General features: G+C 43.2%; 1 protein-coding gene across 11 annotated transcripts in view; it reads left to right on the top strand.

The window, feature by feature from the left end:
• The first annotated feature begins 4,351 nt into the window (after window positions 1-4,351).
• The window catches only part of ARHGEF11 (Rho guanine nucleotide exchange factor 11), an 89,358-nt gene continuing 80,544 nt past the window's right edge, over window positions 4,352-13,165 (top strand). For 7 of the 11 annotated variants that reach the window (XM_016221419.2, XM_016221422.2, XM_016221421.2 and 4 more), the window contains exon 1: window positions 4,353-5,541. In XM_016221419.2, coding sequence (XP_016076905.2) covers window positions 5,510-5,541 — 32 coding nt within the window. In that variant the 5' untranslated portion in view covers window positions 4,353-5,509. Of the gene's footprint in view, window positions 5,542-13,165 lie in introns of all 11 variants that reach the window. The other 4 variants (XM_087827998.1, XM_016221424.2, XM_087827996.1 and 1 more) reach the window with 2 other exon arrangements.

The raw sequence follows: 13,165 nt of genomic DNA, 5'->3' as shown, positions 1-13,165 counted from the left end.
GGCAGAAAAAGCCAAGAGCCATATGACTTCACTCATATGTGGGATATAAAACTGAAACTCGTGGACACACACAGCAGTGTGGTGATTGCCAGAGGGAAGGGGGTGGAGGGATGGGAGGGCAAGGGGGCCTAATATATGGTGACAGAAAATGATTTGACTTTGGGTGGTGGGCACACAGTGCAATATACAGGTCTTGTCTCATAGAAATCCACACCTGAAACCTATATGATCCTATTAATCAATGTCACCCCCATAAATTTAATTTAAATAATAATAATATATTTTAAAAAACACAGTATCTGCGAAATGCAATGAAATGGGGTGCAATAAAACAAAGTATGCCTGTACTTCCTATTAAAATCTTATTGGGAACCCAACAGGTTGAATGAACAGAATACTCTGAGTGACAATAAAATAATGTCTGTAACACAGAAGCATTCTAGAGAAATCTAAATCAGCTAAAAAATAAACCACAAAGTGTTCTCAGCCTCAGGACTAAATACCACTTTAATTAAGCAAGCCTCTCCACATCATCTTTCCAACTATAAAGGTTAAAGAAGGTAAAGGATCTCCAAGAAATGGCATTATTCCTCCAGTGGTGGCTTTATTTTGGTAGGCCTGTCCCCTAACAGCATGCCAGAAAGAGAATGACTGAGTGACTGCAACCTGGAGCCCATCTTTCTAGAAAATACATGTGTTTGGGGCTGGGGATGTCTGCCCGTGAATGAGAGCTGCTTCTCTAGAACTCAGTGTGAACCATTCCAGTACAGCACTGCTGTCCCGCAGCTATTCAATTAAATATTCAGCTTCTAGAATCTGTCTCAGCAAATAAAAGCTGATCATACCTGTTTTTTCTTTTGCTTCTCACACCTAAAAATGAGGCAGTATGAATTCTATCAATTAATTGGGTTTCATGCAAATCACCTAAAATTCTTCTTTGCCTTTGTTTCCTTAAGTGTAAATGAACTGAGCATAACAACTAATGACTATAATGGCTAATGCCCTACCTATCCCACAGGATGCTGGGCAGAGAAAAGGACTCATTTATTAATGAGTTCTGTGGAAAAAAGTTAAAAGGACTATGTCAATTCAAAATATCACTTCTTAACATTTATCCTGATTTTCCTGCCCAGCACTCTATAGTTTACAGAGTCCATGCTTGATCTTATTTAATCCATAGGTAACAAAACTAGGAAGGGATACAGCCCAAAACAAACTCACTCAGTTCTTTGGACTCGTAGGCTAGCGCTCTTTCCATTAACCAGATTCCTATAACGTAGTCTGCGTTGGGCACAGTATAATCTTTTTTCCCCCCTAAATTGAGATTTGCAATTCATTTACATGGCCAGCTAGCTTCAGGGAACTCTATCCTGCTAAAGCCACTTCATCTCCAAAGTCCTCAAAGCACAGTGTATAAAGAAATGCACTCATGAAGGAAGTGTTTAAGAATGCATTCACAATAGTATTTAACTATAGCAAAAACAATTATTTAAGCTTTATTAATGCTAATCTTTAACATACAGACTGACCTAGCACTGTTGCTGCATCACTACTTCAGAAGTCATCTATCTCATGCAATATGTGAGATTTTTCCAGGAACCAGTGGAAATGCCATGCACAGTTCAGACATTCATTTTCTTTATAATGCATGCCATCCATTGGACAAAAATAAGCCTGTTAATTGCTATAAACTTTACAGTTCTTAGTAAAGACAGGGAGAATGACCATGAAAACCTTTGTTCTGCAGAAATTCATTGGTTATCTCCTGGGGAAAGGCCTAAAAAGAGATATTGAGCATAGAGGAGATACACATTTTTATTTTACAATGTTCTATGATTAGCAATGGCTGGCAAGAGTTTACTAACTAGAACTTATTATAAAAAACAAAATAAAACAACAAAAATCCATGTAATCTGTGCCTTAAAGGTGAAGATGGCAACCTAATAATATAGAGTGAGAAAGTCATTGCCTTTCTTTTTTTTAAAGAATAGTTTATTGATTTTGAGAGAGAGAGAGGGAGAAGAGAGAAACATCGTTATGAGAATGTGACTAAGGTAGGCTGCATCCTGCACAGCCCCTCACCAGGGATGAAGCCCAAAACCCAGCCAGGTGCCCTGACCAGCAACCTTTTGGTGTGTGCGACAGGATGACACCCAACTGAGTCACACCAGCCAGGGCAAGTCATTGCTTTTCTAAAGAAATTTTTGCTTACAATTATTTTGAAAATGCATGACTGGAAATGATTCCAACATTGTGATTTTATTATTACCAAAAACAATGTGTTTCACCTATAAAAATTTGTCTGTACATTTGAAAAACTAGGATTCAGAATTTTAAAATGTTTTAAAATTCTAAATAAAGCTTATTAGTGGATTTGGACCCACTTATTAAAAATATAAAATGCAACACCTTCCAATCACTCATGAAGGACTTGATTGGCTTAAGATGTAAATGTACTAGTTGCATTTAAATTAAAAACTTTGCATTATGATGATACTGGGAAATGAGTATCATAATTTAATAAATGCAATCAAGGATGCACTTCTTCCATTTGAATCTACCTCTTTGACAAGTATCTTTTCTTTATGACCATTAACTTTCACAAAATAAAATTTTTAAAATGTACTTCATCTTTTTTCCATTTTTAAATATTTCTACTCTTGGGCATGTTTTATACAGTACATAATAAAATATATGTAAATAGTTTTTAATATGACATATATTAATAAAGCATGGTATGAAAAACATTTGGCAACCAGTGGCAGGTCTATGGCCACAGAAGTGTCCACATTTGGGAGCATCATTTTGCAGGTAGTATGGGAAGGAAATAAACAATAGGTCAGTAGCAATTTGGACTGTGATGTTTCTGGCCTAGGGGTTGGCAGAGATAGGATGAAGGCAGCAAGGCTTTCTTTTAATTACCAGCCTGCGCTTGGTATAATTTAGGGGAGGCTCCTGATCATGCCAAGTCCTCAACTGATGCTTTAATGTTTCTTTTTCCTCTTGCTATTTGCAAACCCACCACTTCTAACACTGCTGGAGTCACTCAGCTCCCTCTCTGCTGCTCATGAATATGTGTTGGTAAATATACACACGCATTTCATCCAAGAACAATCAGGGTGGTGTGGAAGGGGGAAGACTCTCAAACACACCACTGCCCATAGGGCATTTTCCTAATGAAAGTTTCCTTTTTGCATTAATTATATTTAACCATTACTGCTTGGGACCTTCTGATAGTGTCATGTTTCTTGGAAAGATTTAGAAACTGATTTTACAAGACGGGGTTATGAAAATATAACTGTCCTTGAAAGGCCTTTCCCATAGAGTTCAAAACTCTTTACACAGTCCTGTATCAAGATGCCCAAACCAACCAAGCGAAGGTCTCTTTCCCCGGTGTCGGTGGGTGTTAGAGGCGCGGAGGGCCCCCTAAATGGGAGCAAACAGTCCAAAGGGCTCCTGACGCCTAGGAACGAGGCCGCGACGAATTTCTGAAAAATTTGAAAATAAAGGTGGAGACAGGGTGATGCTGGGGGGACGCCGAGGTAAAACCTGGAACGTGGGCAGGGCGCCTGGAACCCAGCGGGGATGGGACAAAGGTCGGGTCTTGAGCGCGGGGCAGTGAGAGGGGGACCAGCAGCCAAGGGAGGGCACCGAACGGCGGCAATGGTGGTGGCGGCCGCGGGCACGGCGCGCGCTGCGGCGCGGACTCGGAGCCGGGGTCGCGGCGGGGCGGGGCCGGGCGGGCCGGGCGGCGCAGCGCCGGATCCCAGTGAGCCCGGGACCAGCTAGGCCGCGCCGAGGGGCCGCGCGGCGACGGTGGGCGCGGAGGGGCGGGCGGCGGCGCGGGGTCGCCGCGGGGCAGAGCGTGCAGGGAGCCCCGCAGACGGGTCGGCCCACCGGCGGGCGAGCGGGCGGCGCGGCTGCGGGACAAGGGGGAGGGAAGGCGGTCGGCTCGCCGTGCCCGGTGCGGCCGCGGCGTGGGGGGAAAGGCCGGCGGCCTCGCCGTGAGGAGGAGGAGCCAGCGGCCCCGCCCCCGCCGGAGCGAGGGAAGGAGAAAGGCTCCGGGGGAAGGGGAAGGAGGAGGGCGGGGAGGGGGCGGCCGGCCGGGCCTGCGCCCGAGTGAGCGGCGAGCCCGAGGGGAAGGAGCCCGGAAGGAGGGAGCGCGGCCGCAGCGCCGGGAGCCCGCCGCCCGCCCCTGCCGGCCTGCCGCCGCCTTCCCGGCCTGCGCCCGAGCCCGGAGCCCCGCGGCCGCCCAGGCCAGAGCGCGACGGTCGGGCGCGGGGCGAGCGGGGCCGGAGCCGGAGGCCGCCGGCGGTCCTGCGCGGTTAGGCGGAGGGAGGAGCGGAGAGGCCGGGGGAGAAGCGGGCGATCGGATTTTCCCGGAGGCTGGTGTGGAGGAAAATCCAAATCCCACCCGGACTCAAATCCACAATAATCAGCCGAAGCCCTCAGGATAAGGGAGCAGTTGTTCAGGCCGGGAGAGTAGGAGCGAAGGGCGAACGGGAGGAAGCGAAATCTGTTTCATGGAGGCTGAGGCAACAGAAAAATTCGGAGCCTGGATGTGGACAAGCAAAACAGCAGAACTAACTCAGGGAATGTCTTTCAGAAGAAGGCCGAACCTAGGCTGGGTCTGAGAATCAGGCTGGGTAGGTGGAGAAACCTGCAAGTTTAAAGGAAAAAGAAAAGGAGAGAAGATTTTGTCTGGTTTGTGGTTATTGCTACCGTTTTAAAGGTAAAAAGCATTGCATTTCAGGTGTTTTTTAATTTTTGTTTTTTTCTGGTGCGAGTGGCTCGCTTAAGAATTTCAGAACCTTTAATGTAACAGCTTTTTTGTTTTTGTTTTTAAAGGAAATTCATAATTTTGGTTCCAGGGTTGTACTGGACTTGGAAGGAGTGCTTTTGTTTACATACTATTGTATGGTTTAATTTTTTCTTTTTGCTGTGCAAATCAGCTGGAAGATTTTTTTTTTTTCCAAGTGCCAATTCTGATTTATTCTTTTTTTTTTTTTTTTTAATCATTCCCTCAAATGTATCTGTTGTTTTAAGCATTGAAGACCTGAGGATTTTTCCACCTTTGAAGCTTGAGGCTCTTTTACCAACAGAAGGACAGCTGGAAAAACTGGATTAAAAGGATGGTTTTTATCTATATTTTGTAGTAAGACTGATATTTTGGGGGCATATTCTTTCTGTGTCTCATTTTTTAGCCCATAGCGCTAACCTTTTAGAGATTTGTGGTTGGGTTTTTGGTTTCTAAGGTCATAGTTTTTCCTCTTTTTCTTTCGTTTTGTTTTTTAAGGGGGGGAGGGGGAAGGACTAAGAAAGCAGACCATGTTAACTGGTAAAGTAGAATGGACCTTCAGTTACTAGGGTCCTGAGAGCTGGAGGAACAAGGATTCAGTCTTCAAGTTGGGAGGCCCTCCTCTCACCTTTCTTAAAAATTGCAAGGATTCAGTCCTGATCAAGACATCAATACTACAGGATTCTGAAACCGTGGAGACACCAAGAAACCATGAGTGTAAGGTTACCCCAGAGTATAGACAGGTAGGTTTGCCAATAATGGGGCTTTTCAACACTTAAGGAAAGACCGGGAGGGAGGGTGGTGCATTTTGATAAAAGGTTGCAAAAGAAGGGTCTGGGTGGACTGTGGGAATGGTGGGGTGGAAGCATGCACTGATCTCTGGGGACTGTCTGGACATGTGTGTTTATCCTCCCTGTGTGTATCCCTACTCAAAACATCTCCTGATTCAGTGTGTTTTTTAATTTTTATACAAGCAATAGACAGTGAAGCCAGGAGTGGGGAGGAGGGGCAAATGCCCCAGCCAACTTTAGCTTTTGCTAGGCTAGAGGCCGAATTTGAGTCCTTAACTTGCCAGCCTGGAGGGTAGGAAATGGAGGAAAGACTGGGTAAGGGTTACCTGTTTGCAAGGGTGGATTGGGACTGGCTTTAGGTGTTGGAGCTGCTGAGTGAAGGGCCCTGGCAGTGGTATGGGCCTCCATCGGACTGGTGGTTGTGGAATGGTGGGGTTTGGTGATGGGGTGGATCCCATTCTAGAATGAGAAAGATGTTCTTGGTTTGAATGATAGGATAGAAACACCCTTTGCATCCCAACAGGGCTGGATTTTTTTTTTTTTTTTAAACATGGCTAATAACGGCTTCCAAATGAATAGGTCACATTAGAATTTTTTCTTCTCCAAGGTTAGGGTTTAACTTGAGACCTGCCAACCGGCTAATGCTCTAGATTTAATCTTGCAAGGCATTTTTAATAAGCTTCACTCTGCAAAATCAGCCTTCTCTCTGCCTAGAGCCGGAAGGAGTTGTTTTGGGCCCATAGGCGTGATGGGCAGATATGCACTGGCCCTTAGAGTGGGAGCACAGGATGCCCCTCCCCCACCCCAGAGTCTCTCCAGCCTCCCCATTGCTGGTCACAACACAGTTTACAACTTTGTAAGGTGTCTGCCTTTGCCCTCTTTCCCCTCCTCCCTTCAACCTTTCTCCTTGGGAATCTTGAGAGTGGTTTTGTGGGTGCTGCACGCACATCCTAACAGGATAGAGGACTGAACTAGCAAGTGGAAGGACTGGGCCTGGAAAATATTGGAGAGCTGGGGAAGACTATTTGCAAGGAAGTAATTGCTTTCTTCATGTCCAGTTAACCTTTGATAATGCACACTAATAATAATTTCTTTTTGGCTATGGAATGTGTTCTTCGGTGCATATAATCTCTCTCCCCCAAACCCCTGTTGCCTTAGAGTCCTGTTTAGATTAGTTCAGCAGTCCTCAGACAGAGGGACCTGACTTGGCAGTGGAAAGGAAAAGGCAGACAGTCACAAAAAACAGAAAGTGTATGTGGCTGGTTCGAACCTTCATCTTGTACCCTTTCTTTAAAAATTATGTTTTTATTGATTTGAGAGAGAGAAAGGGAGAGGGAGAAAGAGAAATGTTGACCTCACATGCCCCCTGACGGGATGGAATCCACAACCTGGGTATGTGCTCTGACCAGGAATCAAACCGGCAACCTTTCAGTGTGCAGGACGGCGCTCAGCCAGCGGAGCCACACTCTATAGTTTGACTCTTGTAAAGGGAGCACAGAGGCATGTCAAGGCAAGGAGTTGAAATGTTTTACATGCTGCCCTTTTCATGCTCTTGGCGTTTGGGATTAGTGCACTTGCATTTTTGAGATTTGGATGGTGGACTATTTCTTTGAATTCAGGGACATGAGAAAATGGAAACTTAGATGTTGGGGGAGTGCAAGAAGGAGGCAATGTGGGTTCCTGGACTGATGAGAGATGCTCTTCTGGGAGTTTGTATATCTTCACTGTCTTCTCAGGATTTGTAAAGCACAGTACGTTTTCCTAAGTGCTCTCATAGGAACATATCTCCTTTGAGGCTCACGATATTTCTGAGGCAGACAAATCAGAAGTTGTTATTCCCATTTTATGGAAGGGATAATTGATGCTCAGCGAGGATACCTGGCATGCCCAGTGCCGTCTTGCCTGACTAGTAGCAGAATCTGGACTCAAACGCAGGTCTTCTGAATCTGAATCCCTGGCTCTGTTCATGGCCCCAGTCTGTCTAAATAGTTCTGTATACTGGTCCTGTGGAATACGGGGGACACTGATTCATTCTCTTGTTGGCAGCAGGGTGAGATGCTCTTCAGCATTTCTTTGCACTTTTTAACAGTTTTGGGACTCGCACCTGTAATTTCTGTGGTTAAAGCCTCATTTTCTCCTGTGGCATAATGCAGCTTTGCAGGGTGAGAGCGCTTCTCACTTCTACTCCTACCCCGATTCCCTTCCCCGTTAAAGGATCAGTTCTGGGGTCTGGGCCCCCTTCAAGTTATCTCCAGTTGCTTTGGGTCTTACCCCTTTCACTGTAGGCTCATTCTGTTGGACTTTTTGACATCTCAGGCTCAAGACCTTGGATTTTAAATAATTCACAATCTGTAGGAAAGCATGTACCTGTCTTTTCTTTCCTTGATCCCTTCCCCTCATTTTTGAACTGTAGGAGACTGAGCCCTCCTTGGGCTTTCATGACCCCCCCCATCACTGGGACTGTTTATTTGATGGTTGATTTTGCTATGCTGGGTACTTCTATTTTCTATCATTTTGTAACACACATGCTGACCCTTTCCCTTCCTCTCTTTTCCCTGGGAAAATAAAATGAATAAATGCTTATTTGTACTGGACAAATAAGTAATTCCCAGTCTTACGTCGTACTGGAGGGATTGAGTGGAAGGAAATGCCCCTGCTTATGGAGTTAAGGATTCTCTTTTAGTTTATCAGTTTGCTGTGTAGAGAGCCTAGTGTAAAGTGATATAAGAGTGATTTAGAAAATGAAAGTATGCAGTTCTTGCTCACAAAGAGCATGCAGTCTAATTGGGAAACTAGGAAAGGTGTAAAACTCCTGAAAACCACTTAAAAGCAACACTAGACTATAAGCTCCATAAAAGACTGTTTGGTTTGCTCAGATATACCCTGTGTGCCTACCTTAGCACCTTGTGTGGGCTAAGTGTTCAATAAATATTCACAGATGAATGTTAGAAAGAATGAACATGTCAGCAAGTATCAATTCTTCCATTTCAGATTTTTCCACTCATGTATTAATTTCAAATGTAATTAAAGTAAGGCCAATTAGAGAAGTCTCTCTAGGTGATGTGTATTTTCTAGGAGGTCAGCAACACGATAGAGGAGGATGTCTGTGGAGAAATACTGTGGCTCAAAGTAAAGAGGGCTTTGGAATATTTATTTGGCAGAGCCTTTAGCCCCCTCTAGGGAAGTGATTCCTGGTTCCAAAGAAACATGAAGTGTTTGTGACTTATCTTTTAATGTTAATCAGCTGTTACTGGAACATGAGTTATTACTAAAATATAAGCTGTTCATGTTCCTTTCAGTTTTTGTCCATGGACAGCTTATTGCCCATTAATATAATTCTCTAGAGTTTCTAAAAATGTGTTTGAGATTGCAAGCAGAGATAATGATACTGAATTATTTTTACAGGAATGGTAATGAATTTTACTAAGTAATCTATATCCATTTGCCTCATTCTCCATGGCAAATGTTTTGAGATGGACAGATGGGTTAAAATTTGCATCCCTAAAACAGTTTTTCTCTGTGCAGAGTTGTTTAGCTCATGTGAGGACCAAAACAGAGAAGTACTAGATCTAAGCCAGGAGTTCTGAATTTGAGCCTGGCATTCCCCTTAACTATGTGACCTTGGGCGAGTCACATGCCTCCTCTAGTTTCCTCATATGTAAAGCAATAGCTCATATATATGAAATGCTTTCCAGTTCACAAACATAGTCTGTCATTTGAGGATTATAACATTTATTGCATCTCTCTCACGAGGCTGTTGAAAGGAGCAAATAAAATAAGATAATATATTTCAAATTGCTTTCTAAATTGTAAAACTGTATATAAATTTTAGATGGTAAACACATGGATTTGATTTAGCTTCACAACTACTTTCTGAAGTAGCCCAAAACATATTAAGAGTAACTGAAAGATCTTTCCATTGTTTTGAAGATTTTAACCAGAGTGAACAGGGTTTTTTGTTGCAGAAGTTCATGAGGTTAGAAAAAAGGAATACTTTTCCACTGGTAAGGGTTGGGTGAGAATACTAGAAGAATATGAGGAGAGGAGGTTATTGAATCTCCTTCCCAGGAATTTCAGTGGAGGCTTCAGCTTCTTAGATCCCTTAGATGGGGATAGAAAGGATTTGTTTTGTGATCTCTGGACATTCCATGTTTGAAGCATATGACTTTTCCTAATTCAATAAATCCAGACCCAGCAACTGTTTCTTATCAGGAATTTGAGATTGAATGTAACCTTTCCCCAGTCTGTAGCCTCTTTTTCTAGAAGAAGCAAATCTCATATAAGGTGTATGGGGAGAGAGGAGGTAGAAGGCAGAAGAGAGAGGGGAATGGTAGGTAGGCCTTTCCTAAGACAGAACCTCAGGCTGAGGGGAAGGGAAGGTTTGTAGTTAAGGCTGAGGGCATGGCTTATCTGAGAAGGGGGTGGGGAGTGGTTCCTGGCATGCTTCCCATCTCAGCTTCAGGTTAGTGAGCCGTGGAACCAAGACTCACCAGACTTTCAGCTTAGTTTCTACCTAGTTTAGAAGGTTGGCCCCCCAGAACAGTGACAGGTATCCAGAGCTACAAATAGTAAGTCCCCTGAAATGCTGAGTCTTCTACAAAATGTGCTCTTGTCCTATCTGGGAGTGAGATAAGAGATGGCAGGGGATTTGCAGATGAAGCATTTGTCAACCTTTGGCAATTAATCACCATATGAGCAGGAGCAGGCCAAGCTTAACTTTAGATACTCAAAAGCCTTTCTGAAAGAGCACCCTTTGATTAACAAATTTATTTTTTTAATGGTCTAAGTACTATCAGACAGTCTCTGTCTTCTCATTTAGAATAGACAAAAACCATGAAAAGTTAAATGGCAGTAAGAGATCATCAAAAATAAAAAAGACTGCCTTGGCTGGTGTGGCTCAGTTGGTTGGAACGTCATCCTGGGCACCGAAAGGTTGCAGGTTCGATTCCCGGGAGACAGCCAGTCATTGTCTCTCTCCTCCCCTTCTCTCTCTCTCTCATCAATGAAAAACATATCCTCAGATGAGGATTACAAAAATAAATAAAATTATTTTTAAATAAATAAATACAAAATAAAAATAAAAAAGACTGTGAAGAGCACATAGCTAATCCCCAAATTAGTATAAAGACAAAGGTGTTTTGGAAACTCATATCCTCCATGGAATAGAGTTGGGAAACTTAGGTAGTGTCCATTGCTGCTTTAAAGGTCTGGGATTCTGATTGATGTATGTCAACTGTACAGTTCCATAAAACATAAGAGGAATTATTTTAATCTATATTAACTGGATCTACTTCACATCTTCATAGTGACATTGCCTTTAAAAATCCATTTCACGGGTTATTTTTAAAAAGTTATTAAAAATTTTTTTAATTTAGAGAAAGAGAGAGAAACATCGATTTGTTCCACTTACGCATTCATTGGTTGATTGGTACACGTGCCCTGACTAGGGATCGAACCCGCAACCTTTGAGTGTTGGGACGATGCTCTAACCAACTGAGCTACTCACCCAGGGCTCGCTATTTTTAAAACTTAATTCCAAGATTTATCATGTGGTTTGAAAACTCTTTTCTTCATGAACTGTGCGTTCTTCCTTTCTCAATCACTGTATTGGGAAAAAGTTCAAGCGTAGACCTGCTAGAGACATCCAGAGTCACTCTTTTGTGACATGGGGGTGAGCAGAACTAAAGAAGCTGCAGATTCTGATCTCAAAAGAAAAAAGTAGCATTACTTGGTTAGAAGTCACGTTAGATTTCCTGTGAAAGGAGATTGGGAGTTCTGAGGGACGAACACCACCAGCGTCTGAGTTATTAGATAAATGAATTAGGCCAGCCGGCCTCTAAGATTTGGTTCTTTCTAGCTCTTATATTCTTTGAGGCTTTGGAAACAAGGCCTGTGTCTTTTCTTTCAGTGAGCCAGGACCTTTTCCCCCTTATCTAGCCTTCCCAAACATCAGTGAAAATGAAAGTTTGAAAAGATCAGGGAACAGAGCTGTCTGATGAAGTGGGAGGAGAAAGTGGAAGTACAGTGATGTGGAGCCGTGAGGAAAGGCTGGGGAGTCTCTAGCCCCTAACAGAATTGGCTAGGACTTGGAAGGTGTTTTGTTCTCAAGGTCTGGAAGAACACCCGGATTTGTAGTCCTGAAACAAATGGACAGATCTGAGGGGGAAATCACAGAAGTCTTAGGGGATCACCTTGCCCTTTCCTCTTGACTCCAAATAGAGTGTCTCTTGAGCTACTTAGGACTGTTGAGGGCCTCTCCCATTTTCAGTGATGTTTTGTGAAAGGTGATTCTATGAGTTCAATAGTTATACACTCTTTTGGATATCAAACTTTGCTACAGTTTGAGTCTATTTTATATCTTCTTATTCTGATTTCAGTATAGGCCTAAAGTCACAAGTATCCCTCTATCTTTATTGACTTCTTCAAGATTTTCCTCCTCATTCTAAAGAACAACAAACTAAGAAATTCATGTCTTAGTGAGAAAGGGGCTTTGGAAAGTCATAGTGAAGTGATTTCAGCCTTGATTTCCAGCACTTTCTCCTCCAGTATTTTAAGCTACTGTAAACTGGTGTGATGGAATCTAGAGTCTTACCAGTCATGGCCTGGCATCAAATCTCGGAGGGAACCGAACCAGTCTAGTAGCCTTCCAACTGATGACCTATGGTCTGTGGCACTTGACAATCAATTGGTTAAACAGCAAATACTTATCAGATAGCTCCATGCTCAGCTCAGTTCTTGGTGTTCTATGAAATAATTTGCAAGAACGTGGAGCTTGCATTCTTGTTGGGAAATGTTATTAACAAAACAATAAAAAGATAAATATTACATAATTGCTGAATCTTGATATATAGCAAAAAGGTATGTTTAGAGAAGAGTAGAAAGTTGGTGTTCATGAGAATAGCCAGGGGAGGGGTAATTATTTAGGTGGAAGAAAGTGAGGAGGGCATTTCAGACAAGGGGAGCAAAAGCAAAGGGTCTGGGGCAGAACCAAACGTGGAGTGGTCTAAAATTGTTGGTCTTTGTAGAGCAGAAAGAAATTATATTGTTAAGGTATGGGAGGGGATAAATCTATTCAGACTGGATGTGGTAGGAAAAAGGGATCCAATGAGGTTTATGTAATATATGGTGATAAAAATCGTGTTTAAAGACAGAATTCAGATATTAATATGTAGATGGGAAGAGAGCTTGGGGCTAAGAGGACCAGCGAGGAATTTTTGTAGCAATCTTAGCAAAATACAATGTGGAGGAAAAAGAAGAGGGGCAGGATTTGGAAGGAAAATCAGCAAGGTATGTTAAGGCTGAATCAAATTTATCCCAAGTTGAGACTGACTGATAAGAGAAGAATAAGACCATCATTAGAAAGTCACTATTCCCCATGATACCCAGCAAATTCACTGAACAGCGTATCAGATGGTACTTAACTTGCCAAGACCCTTAGGTTAGGGCCACGCTTACCAGGTAGTTTTGGCGTTCTTCGCAGCCTTTTAGAGGGAGGGAGAGCAGGGGAATGAGTTCTGGGAGATCCCTTTAGGGATTTGAGTCATGATTTGAGGAGACTGGCGCATATTTGATGGAT

Source organism: Miniopterus natalensis, chromosome 19 (assembly GCF_054644295.1).
Source record: "Miniopterus natalensis isolate mMinNat1 chromosome 19, mMinNat1.hap1, whole genome shotgun sequence".
In the NCBI taxonomy this organism is placed as follows: domain Eukaryota; kingdom Metazoa; phylum Chordata; class Mammalia; order Chiroptera; family Miniopteridae; genus Miniopterus; species Miniopterus natalensis.
The sequence above is the reverse complement of the archived record's forward strand: the minus strand, read 5'-3'. Positions and strand labels throughout refer to the sequence as shown.